We start from the raw sequence: 12,254 nt of genomic DNA on the forward strand, positions 1-12,254 counted from the left end.
TAAAAAAAAAAGGAAAGAAATAAGAACAACATATAACACACAAGGGGAAAGGGACAGGGAGGGAAATCAAACTTAGGCACCCATTCCTAAACAGTTGTTCTTATAATGACCAGCTTGCAAATGCAGGGGGTGCCTGATGTTGTTGGACATTTCAGCAAAGTTTGATGGACTGAGCCCTGCTGCTTGCTGTCTCTCCCACTGAGGCAGTCCTATGGAATGGTTGCCCCCAGGTGACAGCTGAGAGAGAGGAGGCCTGGTGAGGAACTTTGAGAAACACATGATTAATTTATTTTCTCTCTCTCTCTCTCTCTCCCCTCCCCCAACGCGGCTGCCTTGCCCCATAGCAAACAGCGTCATAACAAGCTATGGAAGCAACAGCCTGAGGACAGCCTCCCCCAGAACTTGGGCAGCTCTGGTGGGCCAAGTGACTATCTGCTTGACAGTCTGGATGTTGACCTGGATGCTCCTTGCCAGCTCAGCTGTGCAGACCCCCGCACAAGCCAGGAGGCCGTGGGCTTCCACTACTGTTTCAGGCGCCTTTCTGACTCCTTGCCTGTGAACAGAGAGTCACTGTTCCAGCTGGAGGACCTGGAGAGGGACTTTCTGCTGGAGGAGGAGGAGGAGGAGGAGGAGGAGGCAGATTTGGCAGCCACAGAGCTGCCCTTCTTGGGGTTTGTTGATGAGCCTCCAGTGGAAAAGCTGAAGAGTGTGGAGAGAGCAGAGGCCTCTGGGGAGAAAACTGGGGGGGGGAATCCTGAGGTCAGCCTCCTGAAGGCCGGAGCTGTACCCAGGCTTGCTGTCCCAGAAGAAGGAGACCCTGCAGAGGAGAAGCTCATTGAGCGCTGGAAGCGTCACTCATCTGCGCAGGAGGAGGAGAGCCGGTGGAACTGTGAGAACCTGAACAACAACAACAGCAAGAGGAGCTGCCCTGAGGATTTTGAGGTGTGTGTTGGACTGAACTGTGGAGCTCAGTTGAGCACATCAGAGTGTTTGGTTGTGTGTATGACTGACACACACACACACACACACACACAGATATTGTTGCATGCCTTGGCATGACCAAAGGCAGATCATGGTAGTTGCTCTTGTTTGGAGTCCTTCAGGAGGTCATTTCATACTTTGTTGCTGTTCACCCTCTCCCTTAGTACGCAAGTCCATGCTTCCTATTGTCCCCCAATGCAGGATCTTCAGGGATGCATCATGTGATGGAGTATCCCTCCCTGAACTGTGCTTTCCTTTCTGGGGTGTAAGTAGCCCTTCTTTCCATAGGGGACACAGGCAGCCTGGGAGGGTTGGATGAGGCCCAACTATTAATATATAGCAGGAGAGAACATGTAAGCTGTCTCCGGGAAAGTTCACACGGAGAAATAGCAGTAGGAGTATGCTTTTCCTTTCTGAAAAAGAGAATAATAGAGTTGTAGAGTTGGAAGGGACCCAAGGCTTATCTAGTCCACCCCCTGCCATGCAGGAGTCACAGCTAAAGAATTCCTGACAGGCGGCCATCCAACTTCGGCTTAAATGCTTCTGGGGAAGGAAAGTCCACCACCTCCCGAGGGAGTCCGTTCCACTGCTAAAAACCTCCTTCCACCAGAAAGATCTTTCTTATGTTTCTTGTAACTTGAATCTATTGGTTTGGGTCCTGCCTTCCAGAGCAGGAGAAAGCAAGCTTGCTCCATTTCCCAAGCTAAACATACCAAGCTCCTTCAACCGTTACTCATCAGGCTTGGTTTCCAGGCCCTTGGTCACCCTCCTCTGCCCACATTTCAGCTTCTCAATATGCCTATTTATATTGTGGCCTCCAAAACGACACCATATTCCAGGTGGTGTCTGACATAAGGCAGAATAGAAGGGGACTTCCCTTGATCTGGACACGCTGTTGAGAAAAGGATTGAATATTCCTATTCCCTTCTTATTTTGACGCCTCCTCTGAAGTGAGGGTTAGAGCAGCAGAGCTCACCACCCCTTCCTACTTTTGTGTTCTCCACATATTAGGAATTGAGCAGAACCAATCCGGGTGAATAAGTCTCATGAGCTCAGCAGCCAGCAACCCCTGGGACACTTGAGAGTTTTGCAGCTCACCTGACCCAGTTGGCTTATGCACTGAGCCTCTTCCTCAAACAAACCTGTTATGCTATATTCCCAAGATGCAGCCTGTGGATGGAAAACATCACAGCTTGTCAGAGTGGGAGGGTATGAGAAGGAAGGTCACTTGCATCCATCCTTGCTCAGAATGCAGCAGCTAAAGCAGCACATTAATGGTACATAGAACTATACAAGAACATAAAAAGAGCCTATCTAGTCCAGCATCCTGTTCTCACAGTGGCCAACGAGATTCCTGTGGGAAACCAGAGAGCAGGATTTGAGTGCAAGAGCAGTCTCCTCTGACATGGTTTCCAGTGACTGGTATGCAGAAGCAGAGCAGAGCCATCCTGGTTGGAAGCCATTGATATCCCTCTCCTCCATGAATGTATTTACAGTGGTACCTCGGGTTGAGAACTTAATTCGTTCTGGAGGTCCGTTCTTAACCTGAAACCATTCTTGACCTGAAGACCACTTTAGCTCATGGGGCCTCCCGCTGCCGCCACGCGATTTCTGTTCTCATCCTGAAGCAAAGTTCTTAACCCAAGGTACTATGTCTGGGTTAGCGGAGTCTGTAACCCGAGATACCACTGTAATCCTCTTTTAAAGCAACCCAAGTTGGTGGCCATCTCTCCCTCCGGAGGGAGGAGTTCAGCTATGCGCTTTGAGTGACTGCTTCCCTCAAGCAGCTAAAGACTTCCCCAGTCGGCCTTCTCAGTCAGAAGCATCCTGCCTGGCCCCTCAAGCTCACCCCTTTTTTCCTTGCCCAAGCCAGGTGCAGGAGGAGGCCAGCAGCTGAGGAAATCTCCCACAATGCTGACAAAGGCTGCTATTTCTGTGATGGCTGCTTCATTGAGGAAGCCCTCTGTGGCTTTGTCTGGCGGGAAGGAGGAAATCCTGACTCACAGGGAGGAAGCTGGGTGCTCTGACACTGTTTTTCTCCACCACTGTGAGTGGCGTGTGCCAGCCAAGAGGACCCTTGGACCGTTGTCATCCGTTATTTTTAAAAGAGCAAGTTTCTCTTCATTTCTGCAGCTCCTTCTAGCACACTTAAAAACCAGAGAGAGACAGTAGGGAATTCGTTGTATTTTTGCCATCAGGGCAGAACTGAAAAATAGCTGCTTGCTGAGGTGGAGCTTGTGCTGTGAACCTGGTTCTCCTGAGTCATCCTCTCCCCAGAGGACCCCCAGTAGTGGGGCTGTGTCACCAAGGTTCCCCCCGCTTCTGAGCTGGGTTGGATGCATTAAACCAAGCCCTCAGACCATGTAAAAATGGGGTTTATAATTCCCTCCTAACTTCCATAGCACCTCTAATTTTTGCTAAGTGGTTTACATCTTCAGTTGCATGTGCCTCCCAGGAAGGTGTGCTGGCATTATTCCTGCTGCATTAAGAGAGCCTGGTAGACCAGGTCTATGTCATGATTCCAAGGCAGAGATGAGGCTTGAACCCCTCTGGGCCACCACACTCCAGGTCCCAAGAAACTCTCCTCCCGGCCACAGCAGCTCCTTGTGAATTTGGCTTCCCTGGTTCTGGAAGTTTCACTTTGAAATGCAGAAAGGGGAGAGGTCCTGTAAGTTCCCCCACCTCAGTGGAACCACCCACCTGCCATCATCAGACGTTATAGTGACATATGGGGATAACTGACAGGTGGGTCCTGCCCACCTGCCAGAGTTGGCCCTTGAGGCCCATGCAGAATTGAACTCCCTGCATATCAACTGATGGGCAGGAGCTTTGGTCCCTTTCCATACCCTTCACTTGGTCTGCCCCCATGCCTGACATCATGTGTTGTGGGCATGGCTTCAGGAGAGCAGCCTGGTGGCTTACAGGCCGAGGGTCTCTCATTCCTGGCAAAGTGTGTCCATGCACTTTGGGCTCCTAGATGGAAATGCCACCCAGTTTTGTCCTTAACGGAAGAACAGCCCCACTGAATCCAGCCAGGGTCCCCAAGGACAGCTCCACGGTGCCCTTTCAGGAGACTGGGCTGCCAAGCCTAGTGGTAGGAGGCACAGGCCACCTCTAGCCTAGTCTGTTTCCGAGAGCAGCCAGCCAGATTGCCATAAGAAGTGTGAGCCACAGCCCTCCCTTGTTCTGATTCTGACTACACATTAGGAAGAACATTCTGAGTGTAAGAGCTGTTGGACAATGGAATGGTCTCCCTCTGAAGGCGGTGGACCCTCCTTTGTTGGAGGCTTTTAAGCAGAGGTTGGATGGCAATCCGTCAGGAATTCTTTAGGTGTGATTCCGGCAATGTAGGGGGTTGGACTAGAAGACCCTTGTGGTCCCTTCTAACTCTACAGTTCTATGATTCCACCCCCACCCCCCAAGCACCTGGTAATTCAGAGACACAGTGCCTTAGGACACAAAAGGTTCCAATTACCTAGTAAGTAAAAGGGAAAGGGTAAAGGACCCCTGGACGGTTAAGTCCAGTCAAAGGTGACTGTGGGGTGCTGCGCTCATCTCGCTTTCAGGCTGAAGGAGCCGGCGTTTGTCCACAGACAGCTTTCCGGGTCATGTGGCCAGCATGACTAAACTGCTTCTGGCACAACGAACACTGTGACGGAAGCCAGAGCGCATTGAAATGCCTTTCCGCTGCAGCCGTACCTATTTATCTACTTGCACTGGTGTGCTTTTGAACTGCTAGGTTGGCAGGAGCTGGGACAGAGCAATGGGAGCTCACTCCGTCGCGGGGATTCGAACCATCAACCTTCTGATTGGCAAGCCCAAGAGGCTCAGTAGTTTAGACCACAGTGCCACCCACGTTTCCTAACCAGTTGGGCAAAGTCTTTTAAAAATTATTTTTAATACAAGTATTTATAAAAAGTGCAGACAACGTGTAGCATCATAACAGACTTTTGTCTGGTGCGGGAAAGTGGTGAGGAAGACTGCTTCTTCCAAAGCAGTCCAAAACCAACATTTGTGTTTTTCCCTTAGAACTTCTGTGGATTTGATGGACTGATTAAAGCTCATATACTTGATTGGCTAAGCTCTAGCCCTGATGTGCTGGCAGACCTGCTAAACAGCCACTGATAGACCTTCATTCATTCACAATTCATAATTTTATTTCTGTGCCACTATTCTGTGCTCAAAGTGGCTTACAACCAAGAAAATAGGAACACATCTCACAACCAGTCATCACAAGAACAGTTTCATAATAGCATAATAGAACAACAATGTATTAGGAAATATAACAAAAGCACAATATAACAAAAGCACTGTAAATATAACACAGTTGCACTAACCACATTACATCTCCTGGCAAGAGCAAAAACAACAAGGGAGCTTGACAGTTTTACTTTGGTCCCAGAAACACCCCTCCAATTACCCTTATTTATTGCATTGCTCTCCCACCTTTTTCTCCACAGAGCTCAAGGTGGCGCACATGGTTTTCCCTCTCCTTGTTTAATTCCCCCCCCCCTCCCGCCAAGGTGACAGGCTGTGACAGGCCCAGGCTCCCTTGGTGAGTTCATGGCCAAGTGGAGGTTGGAACTCTCCCAGGTCCTAGTCCGACACACAAACCACTGTTATTACTATTGCTATACTACACTGGCTCAGCCCCTCTACTGCAGCATCAACTTGGGAGGCTTCCAGGGCAAGGAGTGGGGCAGCTGGAAGTGCCCCTACCATGATGATGTGCCCAGGTCTGTGGAATGGTAGAGCTGGAAATAACCCCAAGAGCCATCTAGTTCAACCCCCCGAAATGCAGGGATTGCAGGTTCTGCCTTCCCATTTTTGTTTCATGCCTGGCACCTCTTGACCTGGCCTCTTTTGTTCCCTTCAGCACGATGCCATCTTTGGGATCCTCAGCAAAGTGAAGCCTTCCTACAAGTCTTGCACCGACTGCATGTATGCCAGTGCTGGCGCCTCAGCCGACACTTTTGGGGAACCGTGTGAGCCCCTGCAGCTGGCCTCCCCCTCCCGCAGTTCCACGGTCTGCACACAGCCGCCGTTCCTCCTGCACAGGACACCCGCATTTTTGGAGCAGGCATTCTGTGAGTCTCCCCCAAAAGAAATCCACACTGCAAAAAGCATCAGCTTGCCTCCGCTACTAGCGGGGAGTGACTTGCAGAGCGCTGATCCCAGCAAACCTGCAGCCGGCTGGCCCTGCAGTGCTTCCGAGAAGCCCAGAGATGGCCCTAGGGCTCCAGCTGGCCTGAGAAACTCTCTCTGCGAGAGGAGTCCCGTCCTCAGTGATGGGATGAAAGAGGATTCCTCGCCAAAAAGGGACGCCCGGCAGACCAAGGACCTGAAGTACTTGCTCTTCAGCAAGGATTTGGAGAAGCCGACCACCAATAGCTACCTGATGCAGCATCAGGAGTCGCTTCTGCAGCTCCAGAAAGCAGGCTTGGTCCGGAAGCACACGAAGGAGCTGGAGCGCCTCAAGAGCCTGCCAGCGCCTGAAGCAGCTGCTCCTGGGAGGGAGGGCCCTGGGGGCCCAGCAGACGCCAGCATTCCGGAAGAAACGCAGGAGCTGGAGGTGGCCCAGCAGGAGCAGCAGCCTCTTCCCATACCCAGGGGTATGAAAAATGACACTGAGAAGCTGCAGAAAAGCCCCCTGGTAGGTGGGGCGTCTCAGAAGACCTCCACGCCTGTCCTCTGCCGGACGGTGGACCACACAAGCAGCTTCACAAAGGACTTTCTCAAGACTGTCTGCTACACACCGTCGTCGTCCCGGAGCTCCAACCTGACGCGGAGCTCCAGCAGCGACAGCATCCACAGCATGCGAGGGAAGCCTGGCTTGGTGAAGCAGCGGACCCAGGAGATTGAGACCAGGCTGCGGCTGGCCGGCCTGACGGTCTCCTCCCCGCTGAAGCGCTCCAACTCCCTGGCCAAGCTGGGCAGCCTCAACCTGTCCTCAGAGGACTTGGCAAGCGAGACAGACCTGTCCGCCCTGACGGACTCCAGGGAGACCAAGTCGAGCGAGTCCTCGGTGGTGCGCTGCCAGCCCGCCCTGAAGGCCCTTGGAGAGCAGGCCATCTTGCCGCCGGCAGAAGCCGCTCTGGCAAAGTTGAAGGGCAGGCTGTGGATGGGGGAGAGCTGACACATATTTATGACCTTTGTTAAAAAGAACTTGTTCCTTTTATAGTTGTCTCTACTAAATGCAGTTTTATCATTTTGCGAAAAGATGATAAAGTTTTCTGCCCTCCCCCCAATCCCTTCCCGTGTGATGCCACAAGTAGTGTGGGGAAAGGGGGAGACTTGACAGGGTTAGCAACCCAGTGGAAAAGGCGCTCACAGCCTCCCGGCTCAGAAGGCGATGGTGGCATGTGTGACCTGGGCCTCTGCTTTCCTCGGGGGTGGGGTGCAGAGGGGCAGATCCTATTCCCCTCCCATGCTGAAAAAGCAACAACTCTTTCTTGCAAGGTTTCCCTGGCGGCTCAATTTGAGCACAATTTCCTAGTTCAAAGAGGCACTTGAGGTAAGAGCCTAAGAGGGAAACACCAAACATGCTACCTCCATTCTTCACGTATTTATACATGGGATTTTTCTTTTAAAAAACACACAAAAATCAATCTTGTTCCGAAATTGATGGTTCTCCTTTTGAACAGTTACAGTTCAGTCATTGTTGTTAACACCACTGTACAGATCCCCATTCCTGTCGACTTTGAGTTTATGTGCCCCGAGTGACGGTCTTTCTGGTCTGAATTACTTGCCTGGCTGAAGGAATCTTGAGTTTCTCCTGGGATGTGGGATGATCATCCTGTGGCTCCTTGCCTTCTCTTGTCATGTGGCTTTGCTAAGACAATTCCATCAATGCTGTTTGGGACAGCAACCTGGAGCCCCTGTTAAAAACAGCAGTAGCTGAATACTGAGTTGTCAACCTTTTGAATTTGGAGCTTATCATAAAGCTATTGTGGCACAAGAAGGGGAAGCCTGCCCCCCCCCAGATGTTGCCCTGCTCCTTCTGCCACCCCTGAAGAGGGTTGTAGTCCAGCAACACCTGGGGCCCACAGGGCCCATAACCCTGATGTCCTAAGGTTGCTGATCACACATGGAATAAAGGATTGGGTGGCAGTAGTTTGTTTGTTTTTCTACTGTTGACCTACGTTTGGAAATTGGGGAGAGTTTCTGTGGAATCGGGGTCTTTTTCGCTTTTGTCTTTTAATATTTTTGTAAAAATGAACTGTGTGCTTTGCTCAACTTGCAGCGGTCAGAAGGAAGCTGCATTTTGCCTCAGGAACAGATGGTGCTCCCTGCCAAGCTCCAGAGCTGTTTGTGGACTGGGGCAGCATCATCCTTTGTTTTATTGCCTGGGTGCCATGGGGGGGGTGAAGAAAAAAGACTTCTTCTTGGCGCTTTCCCCAGAGGTGCGTCTCACCAGTCACACAGGGGGTCAAAGGTTACTTGAATCTTGGTCTGCTGTTGCTGCTGGTCTTGCTGACCGAGGCCAGAGTGTCTTGGGGCTCAAGGGGAAGGCCTGTGCTGATTTCTGAGCACCACAAGGGAGGGGACTTGTGCAATAAGACCAGATGTGTGTGGGGGGGTCCTCTCTGCAATATTCATTGTAATTCAAAGGTCCAGGAGGGATTGTTCTTGGAGCATCCTCCCCCGTGTGCACACCAGGGTTCTCCAGACTTAGTTGGAACCTTCTGGGATGGAGTGCCAAGAGCAGAGGAGAGGAACCCTTCCTTCCCCTGGGAACCCTCACTTGGAGCCTTCTCCACACACTGTTCTGGTGAGTCTGGTGCAGGTCTTGGAGAACTTCTGAGGCCTCACACAGAGGTTCTCAAGCCAAGGGGAGGGAAGGACTCTTGGCATCTCACTCTTCCTAAACACAGGTCTCAGGCCAGACAGAATATGGTCCATCCCAATCGCCAATCCAGGGCCAAAGAGGGGCTTGCCTCATGTCCCAGTTGATGAGCAAGTGCTACTGAGAACCCAGAGTAGGGCTTGCCGCTTGCTGCTCTCCACATTTCATTAGGGCTGGCAAATATTTAGGATAGTCAGTGGGGTCACTCCTTGCGGCCCTTGGGACAGTTAAGAATAGTTGTGGAAGCCAGCATGCCAGCTCTTACCTTTTGAAGTCCACAGCAGAGCTTCCACGTGCATTGTGGGTATCTCCTACTCAGGTCATTGGGGCATCTTCCTTTGCCTGTTGACATGGTACAGATTTCTGCATTGCGGGGGGTTGGACTAGATGACCCTTGGGGTCCCTTCCAGCTCTACAATTCTATGATTCTGTTGCTGGCTTAGGGACACCTCAGAAAGAGATTCTTCTCCAGGTCTCCTTGTCAATCAAGCCTGCAAGCGTGAGATGGTCAGCACCGATTTCTGTACTCTAGCCTCTGGTGTGAGTGAAGCTTTGTGGTGGAAACTGAGCAGGCACAAATGGCAAGTCAGACAAGGTGCCAACTGTTGGAACCCTTTCTCTGCAAATGCTGTAAGCCAGAAGCCTTGCTCTTTGCTTGGAAGTATAAGCTTGGAACAGACAAAGCTGTTTTGTGTGCATTCGGATTATAAGTATTGTTCCACGTGGCTTTTCCTATCCAGGTACAAAACAGATTGGCACAGGCCAGATGCCCAGCATTCACCCTTACCATGTTGGACCTGTTCCTCTGGAGCCCTGTGACCAGTGTTTCAGGGAGGAAGCCACAGGACTGCTTTGGAGGCCAAATTTGAATTTCAGAATCTTTTGATGAGCTGTACTCAACATATTAATTAGCAGTCCTCCCAGTTCTCAAAAACCCATGGGTGTGTCTCCTCCCAATACAGAGGTCCTTGCTTCTGGTTGTGTCTGGGTGGCCAGCAGGTTCCGTGCGGAGTGAATCTGTTGATTCATTAATTTTAGGGCTGGGGTGTTGATTTGTGCAACACTACTTTATGCCGAGGGACGCAGGTGGCGCTGTGGGTTAAAGCCGCAGCACCTAGGACTTGCCGATCGAAAGGTCGGCGGTTCGAATCCCCATGACGGGGTGCGCTCCCGCTGCTCGGTCCCAGCGCCTGCCAACCTAGCAGTTCGAAAGCACCTCCGGGTGCAAGTAGATAAATAGGGACCGCTTACTGGCGGAAAGGTAAACGGCGTTTCCGTGTGCGGCTCTGGCTTGCCAGAGCAGCTTCGTCACGCTGGCCACGTGACCCGGAAGTGTCTCCGGACAGCGCTGGCCCCTGGCCTCTTGAGTGAGATGGGCGCACAACCCCAGAGTCTGTCAAGACTGGCCCGTATGGGCAGGGGTACCTTTACCTTTACCTTACTTTATGCCGACCATGTCAAAGTACTGTAGAAGACCTTTTCAGGGTTCAAGACTCTTGTAGTGTGTAGCATGAAATGCATTTTGTGTTTAGTGTTCCTTTTTCATTTTTGTCCACTGCTGAAAGTCATTTCATTGCCACACTTGCTTCTTGCAGAAGTCGCCACCCGTGGGATGATTCAGCTTTGTCACCTGGCTTTTCTACCCAGTGTACTGTGTGACATCTGGTATCAAAAGGTGACTGCTACCCTCTTTCTTCTCCCCTCACTCACGTCTCAACGCCAACCCCCAAAAGCAGCCTGCCCCCATTTCTCTACAGCCCCAATCAGCTGTGAGTCAAGAAGGCAGCAGCTGCAGAAGGAGAGCAGAACACCAACTGACCTCTCATACCCATGCCCTGACCCCAGTTGGCTCACTGGCCACATACTTATTTGGATGAATTGCTGAGCCACCTTTGAACCATTTTCCCACAGTGATGTAGCCACAGACCAGGGCCCACAGCCTTTCTCAAGAACCACCAGATTTGCCGGTCATTGCTGGGGCAACTGTGCATTCCCTGTGCAGCTGGTGTTGCTCCTGGTGGAGCAGTGGTAGTTTGCCTTTCTGGTTGCTTAGCTTCCTCCCTCCTTTAATGTATGATGCATTTTGGCAACAGCAGGTGCTGGGAACCACCCTGTCATTCTAATGCTTATTTGCAATATAGAACTTAAAACTTGCAGCAATATACATTCTTGGAAGCCCTTAAGGCTGCCCAGTGGAGAATAAGAGCACAGCACAGCTTACCAATACACTTTTTAAACCAAACCTTAGCAGCCCTGCTGAAGAGTTCTATTTTGACTCATGAAAGGGGCTGCTGTCTCCTCCTCCTGTCCTGTTTATCCTCTCATTTCCAGGGAGTTAATTGTTAAGAATTTAGTTCATGGCCGAAATAGTTCTTTATTGCATATGGAAGACTGCAATATTTGATTTTACCCTGGAAAAGTTCAACTGGGGGAACAACCTTGCTTAGTATATCTCAGGTTGACATTGTCCTTTTTTTAAAAAAAACACATGCAAAGGTCTTTAAGCCAATAGCCCATAGCGTACCATTTCTAGCCCATAGCGTACCATTTCAAAGATTATTATTTTTTAAATCCGCAGGAGGTTGCTAGCTTATTTAGATGCATGGCATGGTACCTGGTGGTACTTCTTTTACTTTCTTTTTAAATTGAGTGCCTTGTGGATAGTTTACAAATACTGTGTATTTATGTGAAGTTCTTACTCTTATTTGTCTTGGTACCTCTGATGTTCATGGTGCCCATAGAGCTCCGTCTATAATTTAGTTGACATCATGCTTACATACCTGAAGTTACTTTTGTCATTTGGAATGGCTCGTTGACGTCCCATTTGCTACTTCAGAAATTGTCAACAGTGGTTTTGAGTTTTTAAAAAGAAAAAGCTCTTATACAAAGACCCTCTTTCCACACACACTGCACACTTGTTGGATTAATCTATGCAGCGCCAAAGGCAGGCAGGGACTCCACAAGGCATCTCAGACGGAAGGAATTTGTCCTCTCCACCAGGTGGATCTCCTGGAGCCTCTGCTCCCTGCCAACATGTGTCCCAGCCTAAAATCTGAAATGCACAAATGGAGACCTTTTAGTTCCTCCAGCTTATGCTCTTCCTGAACATTTTAAATGAGATGCCCCATTTTGATTCTTGTTTTTTCTTCTGTTTTGCAGTCCAAGTCAGCTTATCGTTTGTGTTGCCAATGTACATTGATGGGCTCACTGAAGCATAAATTGGAAGTCCATAAATGGAGCTGCTTCTTCGTAAAATCTTGGCTGGTCCAGATATTGACAGGCCCAGTTAGCACCCCACACTTGGTGCTCTACACCCACCACCAGACGTGGTAAAGGAGAGCAGAGCAAATGAAAGTGGGGTTTATGTTTTGAAGGGCAAAGAATGGCCATTACTAATAGAAAGGCACTTGCTCCATGACACTTCATA

At 50.3% G+C, this 12,254-nt stretch overlaps 1 protein-coding gene across 4 annotated transcripts in view; it reads left to right on the forward strand.

The window, feature by feature from the left end:
* SSH1 (slingshot protein phosphatase 1) overlaps window positions 1–7,229 on the forward strand; it is a 51,375-nt gene extending 44,146 nt beyond the window's left edge. For all 4 annotated transcript variants that reach the window (XM_079949339.1, XM_079949341.1, XM_079949340.1 and 1 more), the window contains 2 exons: window positions 345–942; window positions 5,858–7,229. In XM_079949339.1, coding sequence (XP_079805465.1) covers window positions 345–942; window positions 5,858–7,117 — 1,858 coding nt within the window. In that variant the 3' untranslated portion in view covers window positions 7,118–7,229. The remainder of the gene's footprint in view (window positions 1–344; window positions 943–5,857) is intronic.
* The last annotated feature ends 5,025 nt before the right edge of the window (window positions 7,230–12,254 follow it).

This window comes from Podarcis cretensis, assembly GCF_951804945.1.
Source record: "Podarcis cretensis genome assembly, chromosome: 13".
In the NCBI taxonomy this organism is placed as follows: Eukaryota; Metazoa; Chordata; class Lepidosauria; order Squamata; family Lacertidae; genus Podarcis; species Podarcis cretensis.